We start from the raw sequence: 17,786 nt of genomic DNA on the forward strand, positions 1-17,786 counted from the left end.
AAAACAAATGCTTTGAGAAATAGCAATATTATTTGAAGAAAGGTATGTATTGTTAATGGATGTGTCATTCCGGATACTGATTTGAAAATCCATTTGACTGCTCTACAAAATAGATGACCCAGAACCAATGAACTCGCCCACACTTGAATATTTTTTCTTCCCTAAGGTGCTTCAATGTGTATTCAAATGGCAGCTTTTAATCTCGTAGAGATCATTTTGTGCCTTCTCATTTGATTTTCATCTTTTCCTTTTATCTTGGCTCTTCTCTAACCTTTCCCTATCTCACTCTTATTAATATGTGTCTGTACAGACTCTAGAGTAAATGCTTTTCTTTTCTTTTCTTTTTTCTTTTTTGGCTGTTGGTGACCTGACATTCAAATTAAAAAAAGTAGTAGGACAAAACAGACTTCAGTGCCAAAATACCCCTTTCAATCTTGTCCAACCCATTAGCAGAAGGAACTCCTTTGCTGGCCCTGTAACCCAGCCCTATACAATTCATCCCTTTTTGACATGGTTTGCTTTCCATGAGTACTCTTGTTTATTTTTATGTCGGTTTTCCTCATTGGGTTAGAACATAAACTTCAATCTGAACTGCTGTTTCGTCTTACTTTACAAATGATGCAGAGAGCAATTATGAAAGTGGAGGTTAGTGGAATTATATTTAATTTCTGGGGCAAAGGAAACATGAAAATAGACTGCAGATAAATATGTAAAGTAATGGTTATAGCTGCTGTAAAAGAAGCTCCGTGAGGTTTTAGCTACAAGTAAAAAAAGAGCAAGTTAAATTTTGTTTGTAAATCCAAATTCTATTTGTGATGGGTTTAAGAATTTAGGTAGAAATTCTAATCATTGTTGTCAGGTAAAAAGAATATACAAGAATATATTAAGGGCTGAGAAATGAGGAGAGTTTGCCACCTGGTGGTTCTTGGAGGTATTTTAGCTATAGTTAGAGTTATATTTCTATTTAAAATTAGATTTTCAGTAAAAAAAAAAAAAAGGTTTAGAAAATACTTTTTTTATGGAAACTATCATCTTAAGACCATATAAAGTTTTTTATTTTATATTTTTAAATTAGTAAGCAGTGATTAAATTCAAAGTGTAACAAAGTGAACTTTATTTTCCAAAGTTCACAGTTTCATAAAAAAGATAGCTTGGTTGAGGAGATTTTATGTCTATATCCAGGTTTCACTGTTGATATGTACATTCCACTAATATAACATTTTGCAAATAAGCACAAATTTAATATTTTTACCCCAGGATGTGGGTATTTGTATCTAATAAACAAGATCCAAAAGCTTTCTAATACTGATTTCTTATGCTAGAATATTTATTGCATTTAATTTTAATATCTTATAAAATAAAAAGTCTTTTATTTATGGTTAGTGATCTATCCTGGGTTTTGCCATGGATTTTCTAGATAGCTAGATAAATATTTCCATACTATTTTATTTAATAGTTATTTCCAATTTTCCTTTGGTGTTCATATTTTTATTTTAATATCTTATTTATTTCTCACAATTTAAATGATTTTTATATTAATATACCCCTTTCTGTAAAAACTATTACCACTGAATTCATCAACCACCTGACAAATATATGAATAAAATGGATTTTTACAGCTTGTCATTTGTAATTACATAGATCCGAGATCAGCCTGTTGTTGGGCAGCTGATTCCAGATTGCTATGTAGAACTTGAGAAAATCATTTTATCAGAGCGTAAAAATGTGCCAACTGAATTTCCTGTAATTGACCGGAAACGATTATTACAACTCGTGAAAGAAAATCAACTGCAATTAGATGAAAATGAGCTTCCTCATGCAGTTCACTTTCTAAATGAATCAGGTTTGTATGTTTGTTTGTTTCAAGTCTTTTCAAAGCTTGGCTGTAGTAGTCTATAAAAATGGATATGATCCCTGTTAGAATTTACATTCAATATCTAACTAAATATCTATAGCATTCTTTAATAGACCACTGATTTTTTTTTCTTTTTGGATGATCATCACATGTATTGGTGTTAAATCATATTTCATATCATAAGAAAAAAATAGAAATCATCTAGGGGCAGTGTTGGGAAGTCTCTGAGCAAAAGTTAAAAAGTGTAGGTTCTAGAACTTGACCTTACTACTCAGGAGCTGTGGAACCCTGAGCACAAAGCATAGGATCCAATGACTTTAGTGTGTGTGGAAGTTGCTTGTAAAGGAGAATTATTATTGGAACAGTCTAACAGGGTACTTTGAGAATCAAGGGTTGCCTAAGAGGATGCAGCTACTGAGTGACAGATCTGACTTTGTTGTATTACACATTGGCAGCATGATCTCACAGATGACTCACAAACTGACTTCAGTGCTAATTTTGTACTTGATAGCATAACCTGGGTAGAAATGTGTGATTTTATTTGCGGTACTAGGGTGACTGGAAAGCTGCTTCAATCCCTAGATTCTGTTGTATGAAAAATAATTTTCATGTGGAATATATGTTCCTTCTTCTCATCATTTTAAAACCCATAGCTTCCTAGGATATTCTGTTTCTTACCTGTATTTGAAAATAGGATGTCTTTGCAGTGTATATATAGAAAGCCAAAATGAAAATAATGAATTTCTATTTATTTGTAAATACATGCTCTCCAATGCATGTCATTGTCTCAAATATGGTTATATATGATCATTTTATATAGTTTGAAAATACTTTTAGGATTTTATAGCTTGAGACTAGGATGCCTGGGTTATAGTCCCAGCTCTGCCACTTACTATACTGAAGTTTTCTCATCTGTGAAATGAGGAGGTTAGATTAGGTTCTCTCTCTATAAAGCCTCTTGATATTTTTGTATTCAAGATTCCATGTTTAACTGTTTTATTTTTACTACAGGGGTCCTTCTTCATTTTCAAGACCCAGCACTTCAGTTAAGTAACTTATATTTTGTGGAACCCAAGTGGCTGTGTAAAGTCATGGCACAGGTTGGTGTCTTATATTTTTGTGGCATAGTGGTAATGGTTGAAGAGAAGAACAAATGGCACCCAGAGCATTGAGCATTATAGAGTTTGTGTTCAGTTATGACAGAAACTACTGTAAATATAGGAAAATGTAAAACACTTCATGTAGAAGACTGCTTAAGGGAAAGTTTCATGGAAAAGGGAAGATATCTTAGAGTTCACTGTAATGTCTTTAAAGACAGATGTTTGTCTCATTCTGTTTCACAGTGCTTTTTTAGATCTTGATGATATCTTTGGTTTGGTTATTGAATGAAAGCTTTGTGGAAGTCCCTAGGGTAAATGCATATGAGAAAATTGTGTTGGTAAGCCTGTGAAACCGCTATCTAGACAACAAGGAGAGGACTTGTTTTGACTCTTGAGAAGGATGGTCTGATCTCTACATGCTTATAGTTTTTGAAAACTTTGGATGGCAGTAGTAATAGCTACCTTTTCTCCATTTATATTTCATATGGAAAATTATTTTTTTCCTGATAATAATCAATTGCCAAAGAGTTTAAATTAATTAGTTATAATAATCCATCTCTATAAGTTTACTACAGAAAACCACTCAGGGAGAACACACTAGCTCAGAGTTTCTCAGTGTCAGCATTATTGACTCTTGGGGTCAGATAATACTTTGTCGTCATCATAGGACAGCATCTTTGGCCCTGTAGATATTAGTAGCACCTTCCCAGTTATGAAAAGCCATAATGTGTTCAGACATTATCAAATATTGCTGGGGATGCAAAATCAGCCCAGTTGAGTTTAATTATGAACTGAGGTGAACTCAGGGAGGATGTCTCTAGCATGTGTACTCATTGGCAATTATTTTGGATTATGAGTATAATTTATAGTTTTGCTTGTGGCCCCCTGAATCCCTAAAAGTTTCTAAATTCCAGCTAAGAAAAGAGGGAAGATATTTTGAAGAGGGAACTTATTTGGGGCTAAATCCTATACCACAGAAGTTGAGAGCATATCGAGACAATTTAATTGGCAATTAATAGTAACATGGTAGCTATTACTATTTTGGTAGGTTTTATAAAGTAGATTTTCATCCTTCTGCACATATGCCATAGAGAATATGAAACCAGTGAAGTGGGGTGCTTGAGAGCACAACTTCTAGAGTCACCATGCATGACCTATATTCAGATCTCTTACAATACTTTGTGAAATTTCTTAATGTTTTAATAAGTCTTTTGTTTTTTTCACTTGTAAAATAAGGATTATAACAATGTTATCTTCTACATTCCCTCTCTAGTTCAGTGTGAATGAGAAGCAAATGTTAGCTAATTTCATATTTGACTTATTTGTTAATTAAGGCTTAATATTTTGGAAATGAAAAAAAAGTCTTTGAAACTATAACGATGTATTCATGTAGTTTTGGAAAGTGTGCCAGTATGCAGCTAAACAAAAAGTATGTGAGATATAGATGAATTCTGTACAGCAAAGAAAGTTTTGAATATACTCTGAAGATTTTGTCATCCTAAGTAGAACACTATAACTCTCAGAAAATAACTAAACTGTACATAGTCAAGAAAAGGCTAATGTTGCACTAAAAAGTGGTCTTTCCTTGTGAACTGGGAACATTTAAAGTTGCACACACGTGGATAATATTTGAGTGGGAGTATTTTATTCAGTGGATTAAGGAAGTGGTTTGTATCAGAAACACAATCTTTTAGCAAAAACAAATTTCTGCCATGACCACAGTAAAATCTCTGAAGACTCTATGGATTAATTAAGTTGAAACTCCATGAAAGTTCTTCTCATAAGCATAGTTATACTATAAACATGTTAATTTAAGTGAAAACTAAGTCAAGACTTTTAACAGCTCAGTTATTTTGAAAGATAGATCTAAAGGGTCAGTAAAATGATAATTTAAATTTTTTATTAACTTAAAAATAAATAACATCACTTTAATTTATGCTGATATAGTGAAATGTAATGCCATTTTCACTGGGTTTTAAAGAGAATGAAAGCTATAAATAACCAAGTGAAAACAAGAATGACATCTGACACCCATCTGCAAAAATAAATAGGGGTATTCACCTCCATGAATCATCAAAACAAGGGCAGGAATAATTTCATGGGGCAGGAGCTCTAATAAGCCCACCTTCCCTCTATAGGCCCTGAGCTATTAGGTCACTAAACTTATTAAAGAAGGTTTCATCTAAACACAGAGAAGTTTGCAAAACTCATTTAACTGTATGATAAAAGATATGAAAGGGACTTATTGAATTAATCAGGTGAAGTATTAGAAAGCTCGCATGGCAACTTAATTTTGATAATAACATGTGTGAAGAATTTGGAAAACACTCTTTCTTCATATAAAAGTATAAGCTAGACTGAAAGAATATTAGTAGGTCTTTTAAAGGTGATAGAATTAAGATAATGTTTCAGTTTTCTATTGCTATTTAACAAGGTACCCCAAAACTTGGAAGCTTAAAACATCAACAGTTTATTATTTCTTATTATTCTGTGGGTTGATTGGGTTCTGCTCCATGAGGCCTTGGCTAGAGTCATTTACTTGGCTTCCTTTGTCAAACTGGGCTGGAAAGTCCAATAGGGCTACACTTACATTTTGATGTATCGGTGTTCCTCCATGTACCTCTTGGATGACTACTCCTCCTAAAGTGTAAGCCCCAAACTGGTACTATGTCAGTTCTGCCACATTCTAGTAACCAGAGCAATCACAAAGCCAGTTCAGATTCAAGGGGCAGGAAAATGGACCCCATTTCTTGATGAAATGAGCATCACCCATGTGTAGGGAGGAAAAGAACTGATATATCCATCTTTGGAAACAATCTACCACAAAGAACGGTAGCACATGTAGATATACTAAAAAATAAAATAAAATCAAGCACAACCCTCTTAAAATCAATTTGTCTAAATAAAATAAATTAGAAAAAGTATATAATAATGGCTCGTATATGAGGAGTTACTATGTGCTCTTCAAAGATTATCTCATTTAATCTTCAGAGCAACTCCTTTAAATGATACTATAGTAACCCTATCAAAGATGTAGAAATTGAGTGACAGGGAGATTACATAATTTATCCAAAGTTACACATTTAGGAAGAGGTAAAGTTATTAGGATTTTAGACCAAGTGGTTTGACCCCAGTAGCTATAAACCTAACCATAGGATAAATGCTACAAATTTAATTTTCTCAAAATTCATTATTCAACCTTATTTGTTCAACACCTACTAAGTTCTGGCTATTATTCTAGTGCTGGGGCTATCGCACGCAGTAGGCAAAACAAGTTCCCTGTACTCATAGACATTCAAATGGAAGGAAATAACCAATAAACACTTATGTCAGGGTTACAGGGTGCTACAAAAAAATATAAAGTGTAGTTAGGGATAGAGAGTGAGTTGTCAGACAAGGTTTTAGTAACTTAAAAACACTAAAACAGCAAACAATTCTATTTATCACCTAAACTGTAAGAATGATCTGGGACTTCTATAAAGTGCACAATGTAGGAGAAGTCACAAAATATAGTTTTTATTATTTAAAAACTCATAATAGATTTTCATTAGATATCATTATGTTCAATCATTCATTTATTAATTCAATAAACATTATATCTACAAAATATATACTAAGTCAAGTCCTTGGGCCTAAAGGACTTTACAATTCAACATTTCAGCCAATTACATAAAGTAAATAATGTTTGCTCCTAATTAAATATCCCTTCAACATTATAGATGTATTAAAGAAATTAACCAAAAATCACTTTTAAAAATTAATTTGGCTATGTAAAATGAATAAGAATATGTAGATAGTAATGGCTAACATATGAAGACTTACTGTATGCTAAAAATTGTCATATGTACTTGGCATGCTTATGTGTATTATATCATTCCATTTTCATAGCAGTCTAAGGGACAGTCACTTCTATTATCTCATTTTACAGAGAAGGAAACTGGCTTAAAGAAATTAAGTACCTTTCTACTACTAGTTCACACAGCTAGTAGTAGAGCCTGATTTGAACCTGGAGTCTTCTGACTTATATTTTTAACTGCTATGATGATGATCAAAGCTCAAAGTATGATCTCCACATTAGAATCATCTGGGTTTCTTGTTAAAAAAAAAAAAAAAAAAAAAAAAAAGATTCTCAAGCCTCATTCCAGACCTACTGATCTCGATTTTGAGTAGAGTCCAACAAAGTTAAGTAGTTACTTGTTTGAGAATCACTAAACTATACTACACTGCCTTTCTCCCCATTGATGGAGCCTACTATTATATAAATATAAAGTAACACTTTTATTGCAAGCCTGAAGTGATAACACAGTCTAGAAGATAATTTCCCTAGAAATATATTATTAATGAAACTGTAATAGAACATGGGGTATTAGATTTATCTGTTGAATTTGAGTTGGAATCATTGTTTTCAGAAGATCTCCATAGTTTTTTATCTGAATTCACTCTTTTAATTTAATAAATTTTTGTTGTTATTGTTGTTTGTTTGTTTGTTTTGAGGAGAGTGGATGCCCCACTGGCCTTCTAGGCTACACGGCTGATAGCTAGAAATTTAGGTCCTATGTTATACTTGACAATGTTAAACGTGTTGTGATTATTTTCACTGAGCAAGGTGACACGAATGCTTTAAATTCAAAACTTTTCAGAAAATAAATTCCAGTGATTATTTATGTTTAAATCTTTCAGATTTTGACAGTGAAAGTGGAAGGCTGTCCAAAATATCCTAAAGGAATTATCTCACGTAGAGATGTGGAAAAATTTCTTTCAAAGAAAAAGAAATTTCCAAAGAACTACATGCACCAATACTTTAAACTCCTAGAAAAATTCCAAATTGCCTTGCCAATAGGAGAAGAATACTTGCTGGTTCCAAGCAGGTAAACCAAAACCTAAAAATTTAATTACCCTGTGGAAACTCACTATCTATTATATTGTTTTAACTGTCAAAATAACTGATCTATGATAAATGTACTAAGTAATTTTTTGCTTCTCATGTAAACTTTCTTCTAAAGTATACATTTACTTTTAATAAAAATTAGACATTTTTTGACATTTTAAAGATATAGTAAAACATTTTATGTATATAATTACTATTTGGTTTACTGTTGCTTAAATTATTTAAGAAAATAGTGAAGATTTGTATATGTGCATGTATGTGTGTGCATGTGTGTCTCCTTACACGGTACTGAGAGAGTTATTATATTAAGCAAGTTCTGGGGAGATGTTGAGTTTTTAACAAGGATGTTAAAATAATTTATGGCAGTGAATTTTCAGAGAAGAGGGGAAATATAATGGAGGCCTAAGTTCTAGCCCTGTATTGTATAAATTTTTCTTATTGCTTTATAATCACCCGGAGGAATGTTGTAAAGTAATCTGACATTGAAAAGTGCAAATTGCATTGATTAATGGAATGTAGTCAATTCTAAAAATAGATGTATACTTTTTTCTAGGACAGGCAATTTTTTTCAAGTTTCATGTAATCCCTTGATACTTGTCTATGCAGAACTAATTGTGTTTATTTATTTATTAATATAAATAGGATTGCTGAAAAAAATTTCATGCATCTACTATATCTGAGCATGCATTCGAATTGATTAAATAACCATTTAATTTTTAAAATAAGAAGAGCATGCAGCAGAAGAACATTATGAAAAATGCAATTGCTTAGAATATTTATCATCAATTCATCAATTTTAAGGAGTGAAGCACGTTGGTCAACATGTTTAGGTGTTTTATGAAGCTATATCATGATGGTGCCCTTTTTTCCCTTTAGTTTGTCTGACCACAGGCCTGTGATAGAGCTTCCCCACTGCGAGAACTCCGAGATTATCATTCGATTATATGAAATGCCTTATTTTCCAATGGGATTTTGGTCGAGATTAATCAATCGATTACTTGAAATTTCACCTTACATGCTTTCAGGCAGAGGTATGTATATACTGAAGAGTTAATATTTAGAAAAGTTAGGGGAAAGCATATTAAAATTAATATGTCATTTTCTCAGAGTTTACTTATTTACAAGCCAGCTGAAAATCAGAAAATAAGTTCATAAACCTCAGATTGGCCATATATATAAAGACACATGTACTCATATAAGTTTATGGAATTTGTCAAGAAGAAAATTCCTCAGGTCTTCACTCAAAGCCTATTTGTTCATATTTTAGACTCATTTACAGTAAGTATGAATATCTTGTTTTCTAAGCCGAAACAGACTAGAAGCAACAATTTTAAAAGATGGATTACTAGGAGTCATCAGTTTAAACACATACACGAACAAAGAAAAACTAGAAGTCATCACTGCAAAGTCAGGGAATTTTACTCAACAAGTGTAATATCCTGATCATTCAGACCATTCAGCATAGAGACTGTAATAACTCTATTCAGCTGCACAATCCCTGAGGCGTTTATAAAAATGGGTATTCCTAACGCTAGCTCTTCCTTTTGTAAGAAAGAACGGTCTTAGGGCTCCAAAGGGAAAATATTAGAAACATTTTTTTGCTTAAAAATTAGCTTTATGAAGGTGTCACTGGGTTCTGAAATAAGCCTTATCTTACTTGCAATTAATCATATATAAGTAATTACATTGCATTAAAATGTTCAGGAAGTTTTGGTTTTAGTATGACCATCAACTTCTTTTTAAAAATTTTGAGAACTTATTGAGGATTCTCTTTTGTCCTCTATTAAACATATTAAACTATTTGACACCATGAACCTGAAATCTTTCTTAAACTTATCTACTGGGGATTTTGTTTATTTTATTGCAAAATTAAGGATAAAATATTTAGTATCATTTAATAGCTAAGGATGAGGACTATCAATAATTATTCCAATACTTTCTTTCAAAACAAATGTACCTCTATTACTTTCACTTGGGCTGTGTATAAAGATTTTTTCCCCCTTTATTTTATGGAGTAGTTAATAATTAATGGATACACTTAGGTCCATTTAAACTTCTTTCAGAACGAGCACTTCGCCCAAACAGAATGTATTGGCGACAAGGCATCTACTTGAATTGGTCTCCTGAAGCTTACTGTCTGGTGGGATCTGAAGTCTTAGAAAATCACCCAGAGAGTTTCTTAAAAATTACAGTTCCTTCTTGTAGAAAAGGTAAGGAAATTAATGTAAAATTTTGAAATGTACCACTAAAGAAATCTAAACTTTTTAACTTTATAGTTCCTCTTTTTCAGCTTTGCAACAGAATAAAGGTCAGGTAGAGTGTTGATGAGCTCTTCTTTGGATTATATAGGCTGTATTCTTTTGGGTCAAGTTGTGGACCACATTGATTCTCTCATGGAAGAATGGTTTCCTGGGTTATTAGAGATTGATATTTGTGGTGAAGGAGAAACTCTGTTGAAGAAATGGGCATTATATAGTTTCAATGATGGTGAAGAACATCAAAAAATCTTACTTGATGACTTGATAAAGAAAGCAGAAGAAGGTATGTGTTGATACAGCTTACAAATGGTTTTAAGTGATCTTTCAGTATTTGTGGAATTTTGTAAGAAATATAGAAAATATGTTTATCCATAAGAGATAATTTAGAGGATACTACATTCAGTTACAGTGACAGTTCAGAAAAATGGATTATGTTTGTTACCAGTAAGATCTCGTGTTCTAGATTCAAAAGAGTGTTGGTTTGAGGGTGTGAATACTGGCACATTGATCAACGTAACTTCATCTGTGAAATGGGAAGACTAACCGAACCTATTTCATAGAATTGTTTCAAGTATTAAAAGAGATGACACATGGCAATAACTTAGGAACATGTGAACCATATAATAAGTGCTCCATAAATGTGGTAAAAATAGAGAATAGATAATTTCTTAGTCAGATGTTGGGTAGTCTAAGGCAGTTCTGAATTCTTTTTTCTAAAGAATGAACCTAAGAATGAGTTTTTAAAATTCCAATACATAGATATTAATTTAACCTTTAAAACTTTCTCAGATTTTCTAGAGAAAAATAGGATTGATAAGACAATCTAAAAGACTGATTAGAACTCATAGAAAATATGTGATATATGATTATTTTTGAAAGTCAAAAGTGCAAATTTATACACGTCCTTTAAAGTTTTTTTTTTTTTTTTTTTAATGTTTCATGTACTTCTCAGGAGACCTCCTAGTAAATCCACATCAACCAAGGCTCACCATTCCAATATCTCAGATTGCTCCTGACTTGATTTTGGCTGACCTGCCTAGAAATATTATGTTGAATAGTGACGAATTGGAATTTGAACAAGCTCCAGAGTTTCTCTTAGGTACTATTTTTGTTGGTTTAAAATGAAAATTAGGATGCAGTTTTTCCTTATAATCTATAAAATATTCAAATATAATCATATTATCATGATTTTTCATGCCCTCATATATTTGTCATAACATTTTTTCCCCTTTGGAATGATGTATTTTAAAGTAATTACAGATCTGGAATTTGCTTTATACTCATTCTTGTAAACTAGATTTGAGATGACAGTGGGAATACACATATTTATAAGATGTGTCCTTGCATTTGCTTTAGTTACCAGAGGAAGGGGAGGCAGATAAAGATATTTTCAGTTGAGTGATGCAGCCATTTTTCAATCTCAAAAAGACAAAGTGGACTGACAGCTGTGGGGCTAGGCATGGGGCAAAGAGCTAAGTTATTTTTTTTTTTAATTTCTGACTCCGGAATGACCACAAAAAGAGTTTTGGAGAAAAGATGATGAATGTGGCTTTTGATGAAATGTGGTTGAAATTTGGAAGAGCATGCTAGTAGAAATCTCCAACACAAAATTATAAATATAGAATAGAGTTCAGGAGGTAGCTGTGGATATAAATGAAAATGTGAAAATTCTCTACATATAGAGATAGACGCAGTTAAGGAGTGAATGAAGTACTTGAATGGGAGTGTGTAGTTGAAAGATATAGGAAGACTAGGGACAAAATCTTTAGGTGCATCTTAATTCATGGAGTGGAAGAAGGAAGAGGAAGCATTAAAGGAGACAATTCAACGAAAGAAGTGCGTCAGATTTATCTTCAAGTATACAACACGTAATTACAACAGACATAATTTTTCTGCTTGGACAGATTAACTTATGTGCTTTGTACTTTTTTTTTCAAAAGGTGATGGCAGTTTTGGTTCAGTTTATCGAGCAGCCTATGAAGGAGAAGAAGTGGCTGTGAAGATTTTTAATAAACATACATCACTTAGACTCTTAAGACAAGTAAGAAATCCAATTACATTATTACATTAAATCATGCATTATTAATCTTCTAGAAATCTTGTATTTCATATGTTTGTGAAAATGCAAAATGATGACATTCTCCAAAAAAGTTTACTAGAGTTTAATTATGAAATCCCACTTTGTCCCCCTTCCATGGAGTAAAAAAGTTTTGATTCTCTTGTTGCAAACAAAGAAAAAGACAGTTTTCTGAGAATTCTTGTTCTAGGCTTCACAGTTATATACTTTAAGTACAGAAAAAAAGAGGATACCTCTTTTGAGGTCTTGTATTTCAAAGGAGCCAAAACCCATACACAGTAACCCATTAAAAACTTTTTTTTTTTGGCCTCAGTCAAGTCACATGTTCTTTTCTCAACAAGCACTTACATTCAGGGCAATGCTGTGTACTGATTGGCTGAGGACTGTGTTACTAAACCAATCACTATGTTTGGGGTCAATTCCCCCTAAAATTCATGGGCCGCATAGGTGAGAGTTGGCTACCTCAGCAAAAATTAAAGTACTTTTAGAAAGAAACAAAGATGAATGGATGTTGAATGCATAACTGAGAGTAGTCACTCCAGTACTCGCTCTTGTTTTGAATACAGGTAGGGATTTATTTATTTATTTTTCTAAGTCTTTCCTGACAGTAGAAATGAGGGAGAGAAAAAGGGTAAGAGGAGAGGTAAAATCCAATGTGAATTCTGGCATCTTATACCAGAACTCAATTGTTTTTATGTTTGTTCTTTCTTTTTCTCTTGATTTATTAAAAAAAATACTTTGTACCTGAATCAGAATCTAAATAACTTATGTAAACTTAAAAAATACATAGTTACAATATCTTAGTTACTCTGAATAATAAAAATAATTTTATGTCTGTGCAGAATATCCTGTAGTAGTTTTTATTATTAGTATCAAAAGTTATACTATAGCTCTAGGAATAAGTTCATAAACATTTTGTATATAGAGGCAAGTTTATGAATCAAATTTGGGCGCAATCTCTTTCAAATCTGTAGGCAATTTGTTACATAACTTGATTTTTTCAGCCTAGGTCATTAGTCTTCAATATATGTTTCAATTTTTAGGTAATGTGCTCAAGGAACCCTGTTGGAAATCAGAGCACTAAAATTATATACAGGTCTGATTAGTGCATCAACAGCTGGTTGAACCAAGGAAATGTTTGAAAAACTAGAAACAGTAGAGTGTGCATAATATGCTTTTTCTTCAAAAAAAAAAAAAGGAAAAGAAAATTAAAAACTTCAGTGTTTGATGCTACATTTAGAGGGTCATTCTACCGGTGGTCATGAATTGTAGCCAACCTATTACACTCCCCTGCTCACTTTCTCTCAGTGAGCTGCTTTTCTAGGGTAGAAAATTTGGCTTCTTTCTTGTGTCTGAAAGTAAACGGAACTAACTTGATTTGTTCTCATCAGTTTTAACCAACTGAGCTAATCAGACATAGAAGAAAAAGTATTTTTATCTACTAAGAATATATGATTGCAGTCTGAAGCTTTTGTTTTTGGAAAATCTCCTCTCAGGGTATTCAGCCTTTCTTCGTTAGCTGGCAGATTTCTCGACACTTTGGTTTCCTGATAAATGCAGTTGATCTTTGAAGCTGGTTGTTAAGAAACAGAGCTTCTGCACAAATCAATTTAATTTTGCCTTAGCTATGAATTTCATATAAATTATATCTTCAGAGTAAAGTGAAATATGCAGAATAAAAATGCATATAGAATTAAAAAACAACAATATCATAAAAGTGATTGTAAAGTTTCATATGATGTGGTCTAGAAAAAGGATTGTTTCAGAATGGAGACCTCTCTGTTCAAGCTAAAATGTCTCTAAGAAGTCAGAGATTATGGAGAGATTACAACTGAGGATTGCTTTAGTAAGGGTGGTCTAAGGCAGGTCACTCTGAAGAAGTGATAATATATGAGCTAAGATCCGAATGGCAAGAAGCCTTTAGCTCTGTGAAGGGTGAAGAGATTTCTAGGCAGCAGGATCAGCAAGGGCAGAGACCCTATGGCTGGAAAGAAGGAGCTGGGCATGTGCCAGGGATTGAATGAACACCAGTGTGGCGGAGAGGTGGTAAATGAAGAGGAGAGAGAAACAAGGTGAGGTCTGAAAGGTAGGCTGGGGCCAGATCAGGTCAGGCCATGAAAGCTGTGTAGGTATATGGGATTTTAATTTACAAGTAAGGGAAGTCATTTTCAGGAAAGAGTGATTCCATATATTTCTGAAGCCTCAGAAATTGCCCTCAGTAAACTTTCCTAGTCCTTAAACTGGAGTTAATATGCAGGTTACACCTCACATGGCAGTTGCAGTTGGCTACTAGTGGCTGCTCAGAATCCTGGGCTAAGAAGGATCCTGTGGCTAACTAGGAAACAGTAGATAAGATTGACATGACCTGTCAATTTGACCACATGTGCGTATTCTATGTGCATTAAATGTTCTGATAAAAGCAAAGAAAAGGGAGAAATAAAACTTAAAATTTTAATTCAAAATAGTTTAAAAATCAGCTGTTTATTCTTGAAAATGTGGGAAATATAAAAAAGCTCAAAGAAGAAATGAAATGTTTGCTATAATTTAATCCAGAGAAAACCATGCTCAGAGTGTTGAGGCACTTAAGGAAGGAGATACTCAGGGCTGATGTTGTATTTATCTTAAATGATTTTTACTTTTTCAGGAGCTGGTGGTGCTTTGCCACCTCCACCATCCCAGCTTAATATCTTTGCTGGCAGCTGGAATTCGTCCTCGAATGTTGGTGATGGAGCTGGCCTCGAAGGGCTCCCTGGATCGCCTGCTTCAGCAGGACAAAGCCAGTCTCACAAGAACCTTGCAGCACAGGATTGCACTGCATGTGGCTGATGGTTTGAGGTAATTAATTAGGTCATGTGGTTTTCTATTCAGTGTATGACAAGTATTAGCTCAAACTTTCAGGCTCTGAGAATAGCCCTTCTTAATAACATTGTGCCATAGTAACATTTCACTAATAATTTGGGTGAAAACTACCATCTCCTTGATTAAATTTAAAAATTTTAAAAAACAGAAGTAGGAAGACCATGTGGGAACTCATAGCTAGTAGTAGTAGAGATTGAACCCAGGAGTCTTGCTCTAGAACCGACGTATGATCTTAACTTTGTTTTGACCTGCCTCCTCTAAAAAAGTAATGATTAGCCTTCAAAGTAGCAAAGAAAGTGTCAATTATCATGGGTAATTCTATAATAAGGAAAGGTGAAGGGTACTAGAGTGATTTGAGTTGGGTTGTTCTGTAGGGCTGTAATGTGTCTCGGAGGGACACCCAGCGCAGCAGCTGGACAGCCCTAGAGAGGCAGCATAGCAGTGTGGAAGGGCCACAGTCTTTGGAATCGAAAAGACAGGGATAAATCACTACTCCACATGCTTAGTAACTGTGACTTTTTATCTCTGATTCTCTCTTTTTTTAAAAAAATAGTCTATAAACTGTGACTAATAGTTAACGAGAAATGTTTCGAGCACGTTTGTAATAATCGAAGACATCCTGAATTAAACTCTTGATTTCCCCTCCTTTGCTGCTTCCCCACAATCATCCGTTTGTTTCACCTCATAGTCGTCTTTTATTCCTTCCTTTCTCTCATATTCTACACCTAATTCTTAGACAAATATTTTCAGCTCTGCTGTCACATATATCTCAATGCAGCTACTTCTCACAACTTCTCTCCCACTGGAGTCCAAGCTGCTGTCATCTCTTCTTGCCTAACTGGCCTCCCTGCTTTTTTACCTTTATCCCATATAGTTTGTTCTTCACACAGCAGCCAGAGTGATTTTTCTACTATGGAAGTTGGGTCAAGTCCATCTCCTTCTTTCAACCCTCTCCTACCTCCCTTTCTGGTCACTGTGCTCAGCCATTTATCTTCCTGAGGTTTCTTAAACATGACAGAGGTTTTATATCAGCTCATCTCTTGGCCAGCAACGTCTGACCACAGATATCCTCTTGGCTCACTTCTTATTTCATTCAGTTATCTTCTCAGAGAGGATGTCCCTGATTACCAGGTGTCTCTACTACCTATAGCACTTATTGCTGACTGGTATTCTTTATGTTTTTATTTAAAATTTTTTTTGTTAATTGTCTATGTTTGCCAGTAGAATCTAAGTGTCACAATAGTAGGGACATTTTATTTCACTCATTGTTGCATCCCCAGCACCTAGGACAGTGGATCCTCAGTAAAGATATGTTGGCATCAAGGAGAGAGGGAGAAAGTAGAATGGAAGAAAACAGTGCCTGGCCATAGTAGTCACACAGTGGATGCATATTTCCTTCTCTTCTGAAATTCTGTGTCTATTCTTTTTGGACAGTATCCAGAAATGTAAAGGGAATGGACAGTAAAGAAAAACAAAAAACAAAAAACAAAAAAACACTGCTCACAAACAAGCAAAACTAAATCTGGAAGATACAACTCTTAATAATGTATAGAGAATATAATAAATGCATAAAACTTCCCTTCATGAAAGAGTCTAGAAACCTCTGTAAAAACATGCAGATTATTAAATGAAACAGGAATGCAGAGATTTGGGTTTGAGTTGATATATCTACTTTTGAACACCAGGGGGAACCTTGTGTTAAATTAATCTAGACAAAGTGCAGATTCATCTCATGTATTTCAGAGCTGTCTAGGTCACTTTCTTTAATTTAACTAACTACACATCCCAGTTTTTTCCTAATTCTTCCACATAATACCCCAAGTGCTCATTTATAAAATGAAGAATTGCTATTTTTTTTATTCACCACAGTTTGAAACACCTCGTCTCTCAAATAACTTATCCTAGTTCTCCGAGACCTTACTTTAAAAACAATTTCAGCATATTTTCCTATAATTTACCTTATTTGTTCTTGGCATAATGCCAAGACAGCTTTCTGAATTTTATGCTCAAGAGGGTAGTAGATTTCAGTAGCTATCAGTCTTATAGCTGCATTAAATAAAACTCACTATTAAGGTTTGTCTTCCCAAATATATTTTAGCATAGAGCTATAACTACAGTGGTAGAAAGAGACAATAAAATCACACTTCTGTGGAGCCACTTAAAAGATTGAGCTATTTGGAGTGACATACAAAAAATTCCTTCACATTAAATATTCTCTCTTCCACAGTCTTGCCTTCAACTGTTAGCTTATATCTTTAATTCAGTCTGCTCTTTTGAGCTCTTTATCATACTTCTCAAGTACCTATGAATTCAACTGTATTTCCCATGTTTATATGTTTCAATATATTCAAAATTGAATTTACTTTCTCTGCTACTTCCTCCTACCATCAATCTCTTTTTTTTCTTGTATCTTCTACTTGCTAATGAAGATCTTGTAGTCACATTCAGACCAACCCCCTCCCCCAAAAGTAAGTTTCCATTTGTCCACCAGGTTTTTGGCTATTTTACATTATCTTTTTCATTGATTCATTTATTTTTATGCCACTACTGCTGCCTTGGTCCAGGAGATTATCAGAGTATTTCTTCTAAAATAAAAATCTAATTATCTTTGAGATTTTCCAGTAGTTCCAAGTTATCTGCAAAGTCCATCCAAATTTCTTGGCATAGCAACAAAAGTCTTTTTTTTATTTATGCCTCTTGCCTGCCTCTCTAGACTCCTGCCTCTCCACTGCCCTAACTCTATATCCTA

General features: G+C 33.7%; 1 protein-coding gene across 1 annotated transcript in view; it reads left to right on the forward strand.

Moving 5' to 3' along the window:
- The window catches only part of LRRK2 (leucine rich repeat kinase 2), a 115,307-nt gene that overhangs the window by 70,902 nt on the left and 26,619 nt on the right, over positions 1 to 17,786 (forward strand). The window contains exons 32-40 of the mRNA XM_011363166.2: positions 1,642 to 1,843; positions 2,867 to 2,955; positions 7,636 to 7,823; positions 8,720 to 8,874; positions 9,907 to 10,053; positions 10,193 to 10,384; positions 11,054 to 11,200; positions 12,042 to 12,142; positions 14,823 to 15,013. Of these exons, the coding sequence (XP_011361468.1) occupies positions 1,642 to 1,843; positions 2,867 to 2,955; positions 7,636 to 7,823; positions 8,720 to 8,874; positions 9,907 to 10,053; positions 10,193 to 10,384; positions 11,054 to 11,200; positions 12,042 to 12,142; positions 14,823 to 15,013 (1,412 nt within the window). The remainder of the gene's footprint in view (positions 1 to 1,641; positions 1,844 to 2,866; positions 2,956 to 7,635; positions 7,824 to 8,719; positions 8,875 to 9,906; positions 10,054 to 10,192; positions 10,385 to 11,053; positions 11,201 to 12,041; positions 12,143 to 14,822; positions 15,014 to 17,786) is intronic.

This window comes from Pteropus vampyrus, unplaced genomic scaffold (assembly GCF_000151845.1).
Source record: "Pteropus vampyrus isolate Shadow unplaced genomic scaffold, Pvam_2.0 Scaffold82, whole genome shotgun sequence".
NCBI classification, from domain to species: domain Eukaryota; kingdom Metazoa; phylum Chordata; class Mammalia; order Chiroptera; family Pteropodidae; genus Pteropus; species Pteropus vampyrus.